The sequence below is a fragment of the Pangasianodon hypophthalmus genome, chromosome 22 (assembly GCF_027358585.1).
Source record: "Pangasianodon hypophthalmus isolate fPanHyp1 chromosome 22, fPanHyp1.pri, whole genome shotgun sequence".
NCBI lineage: Eukaryota > Metazoa > Chordata > Actinopteri > Siluriformes > Pangasiidae > Pangasianodon > Pangasianodon hypophthalmus.
The window spans coordinates 8,770,758-8,778,292 of NC_069731.1; the positions used below are offsets into that span (position 1 = coordinate 8,770,758).

Below are 7,535 nucleotides of genomic sequence, written 5' to 3' on the forward strand. Positions count from 1 at the left end.
TTACAATGCATATGCACACACATACAAGCTTGATCATTTTTCTAATCCCTAGATAACAGTACAGTAAAACTCTGCTGTTGTCTGATTTGCGGTTGTTCCAACAAGCTGAATAGATCACTGTGTGTGTGTGTGTGTGTGTGTGTGTGTGTGTGTGTGTGTGTGTGTGTGTGTGTGGCTGGTTTGTGGCTATCTGTATAGGTTGGGTTGTGGGTTCTTTAGAGATCCTGGGCAGTCCTGCAAGCCTGGTACGCAGTATTGGAAATGGAGTGGCTGATTTTTTCAGGTTGCCATATGAAGGACTAACACGCGGTCCTGGAGCTTTCATCAGTGGTGTGTCTCGTGGAACCAGCTCATTTGTCAGACACATTTCAAAAGGTAAAAGCACTTCCACTTCCACTTTCACTTCCACTTCTATTTTGTGCACACACTTAGACAGGTACATTGCCTTTGAATTTTTACACTTCTGCTTATAGTATTTAAAAATGTAATGTTATAAAAGAACTTGGTAATTAAACAGAGATGGCTTTAGCAGAAAAAAAATTACAAGTTAAAGTTGATGTCTCTAAACCCCCACCCCCATACCTGTTCTTATGTAGGCACCCTGACATCCATTACCAACTTGGCCACAAGTCTAGCACGGAACATGGACAGACTGTCTTTAGATGAGGAATATTATATGCGCCAGGAGGAGTGGAGGAGGCAACTCCCTGAGACTCTGGGTCATGGCCTGCGCCAAGGCCTTTCCTGCCTGGGACTCAGCTTGCTGGGTCAGTCTCTCTCACACTAGCATATGCGCACTCTCTTACACTTTAGTTTAACCATTATCCTATTCCATACTGACTGCAGCATGTGTGCGTGTGTGTCTGTGCGTGTGTGTCTGTGCGTGTGTGCATATCTTCATATGTATTTCTGTATCTTTGTCTGTCTGTGCGCTTGTAGGAGCGATAGCGGGTATTGTGGACCAGCCAATGCAAACATTTACAAGGTCTGTAGAGGCTCATAGTACGGCAGCCAGTACCGCCCGTGGTGTCATCTCTGGAGTGGGGAAAGGCATTGTGGGAATTTTTACCAAACCAATCGGAGGTGCTGCTGAGCTTGTGTCACAGACAGGATATGGTGTGTGTGATTGCAATATAAGTACTGTATAAGTGTTACAGATGTCTGCAAATGTGCTAAAAGTGTTTGATTCATATTGGGGTGAAATTTTAATGTGGTCATTGTTTCTGAAGTTTGTAAAGTACATATATATTTAGCCCCGCATATTATTAAAGTGTATGTATCCGCAGGTATTCTGCATGGTGCTGGGCTCTGGCACTTGCCAAAGCAGCTGTACCCGCCTACAGAGTTGAAATCAGCGGATGGACCCAATAGTCATCTCAAATATGTTTGGTAACAGATGCTTGCACGCACACATACACACGCACCTTTGGTGGCAGACCACCAGTTTTTAGGTGAGCAAAAGTATTGGAACAGATAGCCTTAAAGTAAATAACACTTAATATTTGTCTTCACAGGCAAAACACTGGGCTCAAACCAAGAGTAGACATTCAGACCTATTAATTGTTTAAACAATTAATCTAACAGGGCACACCTGGGCAACAAGAAACACCTGTTAGTCTCATGTTCCAATATTTTTGATCACTTGAAAAAATGATATCAAAAAAGCTATCATCTCATAGATTGGTCATCTCATATATATCTTTTGATCTCAAACCAAAATGTCTTGTATAGCAAAAACAAAATAATTTACCTTGCCATTCCAATACTTTTGAAGGGGACTGTGTAGTGAGTTCAGAAAAGTATTTAGACCCCTTCAGTTTTTGTAGTTTTTGGATTCATGTACACATTGAGGTGGAAAGAAGTGCTCTTGTACCGTCTTACGGGAATGTTGTGCTGTTTTTGTGTTTTCTTTCTAACTGTCAAAACGCTGTCCTCACAGCACCACTGTACTGTTGCTGTATTATTTCACATCCACAAAATACAAGACTGAATACGTCATATAGGCATTGCCTTTCTTGCTAGTATGGTATGTAGCTCTAACCTAGGTATTGCTAGTTAGCATTTGGAAAATTCAGAAGTATATCATTTCTGTTCAGCAGCTTACTTTTATTGTAATTAGCCATGATTAGCAATGATGAAATATGATGCATTGAAATTATTGTATTGAAATAATAGGGGCAGTAATTTTAGTGCAGCATTTTATATGAAAGCTAGGGATAGAAGGCATGAAGTACATTACTGTACTTTTTTTTTTTTTTTTTTTTTTTTTTTTTTTTTTTGAAACAGTGGTTGCTTATTCCACTTGTATTTTCAGATGTAAAAGTACAATGCAGGACATTGCTTTATTAATTTAAGTGTATCTTGTCTGAATGTGACCCCCAGTAATATTTCAAAATATTAGCACACAAAATCTGTCTTTGAAATTTCTAATATTAATTTGCAAAATAATTGAATAAAACAACAGAGGAGATTGTGACATTCTCTTATGACTCCATTTGTAAATTAAGTGACCCCACGTGGGGTCACAATGCCTAGTTTGGGAACCCCGTTTTTATTATTATTTTAGCAATGTTTAGATAAAATATAAATAAATATATACAATCCTAAATTAAATGAAGGTTATCCATGCCATATAAACAAATAAAACTTTCCTTACTTTGTAAATAAATGTATCTAGATATGTTTTTCTATTCTCTCCTGTTACTTTTAGACAGGTTAACTCATACCTTAAAGCTCTAGAAATGCCCCTAGCCACTAATCTACACACAAAAATCCATAAAGACAAAGCAAAATTTTTAGAAATTTTTGATAATTATTAAACATTAAAAACTGCAATCTCTCATTTAGATAAATATTTAGACCCTTGGCTAAGGCACTCCAAATTGAGATCAGGTGCATCCTGTTTGCTTTGATTTTTTTGAGATGTCACTAAACCTTGACTGGAGTTCACTTGCGGCAAAATCAAGTTCACCTGGAATTCACCTGTGGCAAATGGACATGATTTAGAAAGGTTCACACCTGTGTGTATAAGGTCCTATAATTCAAAGTGCATGTCGGACTAAAAGCCAAACCATTTCTAGTGAACTCTCCATAGACCTCCACAATCAAATTATGTCAAGACCTAGAGCTGAGCGATGGTATAAAACCATTTCTAAAGCTTTGAATGTTCCCAGGAGCACAATGAACATCATCAGTGTGAAATGGACGCGGTTTAGGATCACCAGGACTCCTGGAGCTGTAACTCAGTAACTGGGATAGAATGGAGGTGACGAAGAACTCAGTGGCTCTAACAGAGCTTCAAAAGTCCTCCACAGAGATTGGGGAACCCGCTGGAAGAACATCCATCTCAAAATTACTCCACCAGTAAGGCCTGGTCAAGTGGCTAGATGGCAGCCACCCCTGAGTAAAGGGCATATGGCAGGAACCGCAAGGACCCTGAGAGCATGGGGAAATGGATTCTCTTTTCTGCTAAGAGAAAATTTGAAATCTGGGCTGAACTCAAGTGCTACATCTGGCAAAACCAGGTATTGCTCATCAACTAGCTAATACCATTCCTACAGTGAAGCATGTTGGTGCCATCATCCTGCTGTGGTGGTGCTTCTCAGTGGCAGGGACAGGGAGACTGGTTCACTTTTCAGCATGACAACGGCCCAAAGCATACAGCCAATGCTGGTGTGACTTCAGGACAAGTCTCTGAATGTACTTTTCCATACCTGAACCGTGTAGGACATCTGTGGAGAGACCTGAAAATGGCAGTTCACAGACACTTCCCATCCTACTTGATTGAACGTCAGAGGCCCTACCAGGAAGAATGGGAGCAACTGCACAAATCCTGTTGTGCAAAACTTTTTTGTATAAAGATCAGCTTTTGATTTTTAATAAAATTGCAAACATTTATAAAAACTTGTTTTTATCATTATGGATTATTTTGTGTAGACAGATGGTCAAAAAATATGATTAATCACTTTTTAAATTAAATCTATAACACAGTAAAATATGGAAAACTAAAGGGGCCTGAATACTTTCCAAAGATACTGTATTATGTTGTACATCTTTCTGAAGTCAGAATCACGAACCAGGAGACCAGCCAAAAGCTAGGTTGTAGAAGTTTAGGAAATTTATTAAGTGTGCACAAAAGGTGAAATGAACAAAGAAAGTGATATGTAATAATGATCATTGATATTTTCTGTGTCTCCAGAGTATGTATGGTACCTGGTCTGGTCTGACGTTTCTCTAAAAACACAGCTTAAAAAGAAACATCTGGTACAATTCCACATGTTATCACCCCCGCATTTCAGGAAAACCATTTCCTAAGCATAGGAGAAGAGCTTGAGGGACAATAAGACCAAACAAGATAGAAGGGTTTGCACTTCTTCACGCAACGTCATAATACATATTCTCACAATAACATGTTTACATGTCGCAGAGTTACAATGCGCAAGTCATCATGTTCATATTGATTTGGGTAAAACTAAAATGAATCAATCAAGTAAACAAGGAAATTAAAATAAGCATAATGAAATAAACAAGGAAAACATCCCACAACATACTGTACACTATATATAGGCACTATAGTTTTATTTTAACATAATATTTTTAAGTAAAGTAAAGTTTAAACATTACTTAAGAAGTGCTTATTGATTGACTGATAACTGGTTTCTAAATCAGTATTTATCTCCTGTCCTGGAGAGAATATGTACAGGAGGCTATTCGTGTATGTATATCAAAGAATACTTGGATCACTTGTCTGTGCAGAACACTTGAAACATCTGGTTTGAACTTCTGTGTTGATTTGGGGATATATTTGGGGTCATTATCTTGATAAAAGATTTATTTATTTATTTATTTTTATTTTTTATTTTTTACAAGATTTACATGATTACCTTTTAATATGATTGCTGGGTTGCTGGGACACCTCAATGTCACTGCTGGGTGGAAAGTCACTCTTTGTGCTGCCAGTGTAGGGTGTTAAAAAATGACTACATATTGAAATCTGTTGTGTTTTTTTTGTTGTCACCTGAGGTTATAGATGTTGGTGAGGACCACAAAATTGTTATTTAGGCCCTGATAAATAAAAACATAGAACTGAAGGAGGGTGTACTTTCTTTTTCCCATGACTGTAAATAACTGCTGGCAAAAATCTCCTGCAACTCCATCTGCATCTATGGCGACCTCAAGGTTTAGAACCTGTGGGATAATTGTATAACTGCAAAGTTTAAAAAACATATGTATGGTAGATGTTTCTTATAAAATGGTCAGTATGAATAAATATTGTATAGTATACTGTATAGTAGTTGGTGTACCTAGTATACTGGCAACTGTGTGTATGTTTTGTACACTCAATGCAGTTTGAGTGTTTGATGGCTGGATTCTTATAGTATATATTAAAAGCTGGGTAGATGATTGCAGAGGAATATTCCCTATACTGAGTGCAGTGTGTACTCATATTTTGTACACATTTTATGTACAAAACAACTCAAATACCTGTTACTATGTGACTTTACTTGAGACATGCTGAGACATGTCCCAAAAATTCACCAGAACTATAGGATGTATAATCCTGCTAATATTCTTGTGACTGTGTATATACATTCTATATTTATTTTGCTGCATTAAATGTGTGTGTGTGTGTTTTACTGTAGGAAGATGATGCAGTCTGTGGGGCATCCAGAAGTACACATGGCACTGTGTGTGTGCATGATGAGCAGTTCAGGGCAGGAGCATGCAGGCTGCCTGCTCCTAAGTGGGGAGGTGCTTTTTATTGTGAGTGTGTGTGAAGACACACAACAGCAGGCCTTTCCTATTACTGAGGTACAGTGCCAACAGGATGCACACAACCCTGAAAAACTCACACTCACTCTGCAGCAGCATCGAGTTACCAGCAACAGTGAGGTAAACTCTTTCTCCTTTTTTTCTGGCTGCCTCACACAAAATTACCCATTTTCAGTATTTTCGCTTTCTATCTCTCAGGGTGACGGTGTTCGGGAGCGCTTATCTGAGCAGCAGTACCGTTGGTTGATGGACTATGTAATGTGTGTGTCACAGTACTTCTCCCCTTCTTCGCTCTTCCAGCCACCAGTCGTCATTTCAGCTGAACCGGCCCAAAGTATCACCAAAACTTATCATTACTGTGCAGACCCTGCCTACATCCAAGTCTTCATCTGTAAATTCAACATGGTGAAGAACAAGGCACTGGGCATTGGCTTCAACTGAAAATATTTAAAGTGTCCTCTGGTGCACATATATAAGCATACAATTAGTGAATACTAATCCTAGCGGTGATTTCTACTTCTACAGCCACTGATGATCTGAGGTAACGTCAGTCATGGTAGTTATTCAGATTTTGATTTGTGAGCAATTCGGAGTAAACATGAAAAATAAATACAATCCAGAGAGGTGGAAAGAAAAGGGGCAAAAGTGGTTGAACATGAATTAAGAAAATGAAGAAAATTCTCTGCATTATCAAATTAATTTATTGAAGACAAAACCAAAGCCTAAAGCATTTAATTCAGTCTTGAGTGTATTTCTTATTACTTTGCAATCCTTTGAAAGCCACAGCAACATGGACATAAAACGCAGAAAGAACCCAAGGCTTTTGCTGCTTTCCCCTTACCTTGAAAGTGAAAAGTCAAAAATTCTGCATTATAAGTTGTAGTTGAATGCCGCATTTGTTCCAGATGTCTAAATAAGAGCAAATTGTTTGCCTATTTAAATGTTTACATAGAAGACAAAGCTGAATTTAAATGGATGAGGATGCACACTATGATTGTTTATACTGTTACTATGTCTTATGCATCATTCTGTTTATGCCTATGCCATATTTTTATGCTGCAAAAAAATGTTTGATAAATATAGTTATTGTGTGAAAGTTCCATTTAAAATTAATTTGTGGTTGTGTCTAACTTTAAGCTATTTGGGGGCCTTTTTTTCTCTGACTGTGAAAGAAAATGACATTTTAATTTGGACTCTTTTTAAACCTTGTGAACTGCCTCTCTGTCTAGATGTTTTTTTGTTTTTTTTTTAAGAATATTTTTGTTGAATGCTAATTTTGATTAACCTTATTAGCCATTGAAATGGCACTCATGTACACTTAATATGTCATATATATTGATATTCTGATTAAAAAAAGTAAAATATGCCCAGATCTCATGCCTTGAGCCTTTATTTTCCCAAAATTATCACATTTACTCAAGTATTCAGACTCTTTACATGGTATTTTGTCGATGAACCACCCTTGGCAGCAATTATGTACACAACAAGGAAACATACCCAACAAAGAATCACTAATAGTGGCACAGAATTAATTTAAATGAGGGAAAGGCACATGAAGGAATATGTTTACAGGCTGAATACTCGTAAGACCTACTTGCAGCCATACACAAACAGCCTTTTTACCGAAATCATCAAATTGTATAAAAAAATAAATAAATAAATAAAAATTTAAATGATGTGCAAGAAAAACATTTGAAACAATTAATTATGTATATAATAACCAAATAATGCAAAATCCTTATTAGTGCTACGTGGCACTAATA

General features: G+C 37.4%; 1 protein-coding gene across 1 annotated transcript in view; it reads left to right on the top strand.

Annotated features, from left to right (window-relative positions):
• LOC113532774 (intermembrane lipid transfer protein VPS13B) overlaps window positions 1-7,144 on the top strand; it is a 162,039-nt gene extending 154,895 nt beyond the window's left edge. Inside the window, 6 exon segments of the mRNA XM_034298179.2 lie at window positions 199-375; window positions 597-767; window positions 940-1,116; window positions 1,287-1,389; window positions 5,643-5,892; window positions 5,971-7,144. Coding sequence (XP_034154070.2) covers window positions 199-375; window positions 597-767; window positions 940-1,116; window positions 1,287-1,389; window positions 5,643-5,892; window positions 5,971-6,213 — 1,121 coding nt within the window. The 3' untranslated portion in view covers window positions 6,214-7,144.
• Window positions 7,145-7,535: the final 391 nt, after the last annotated feature.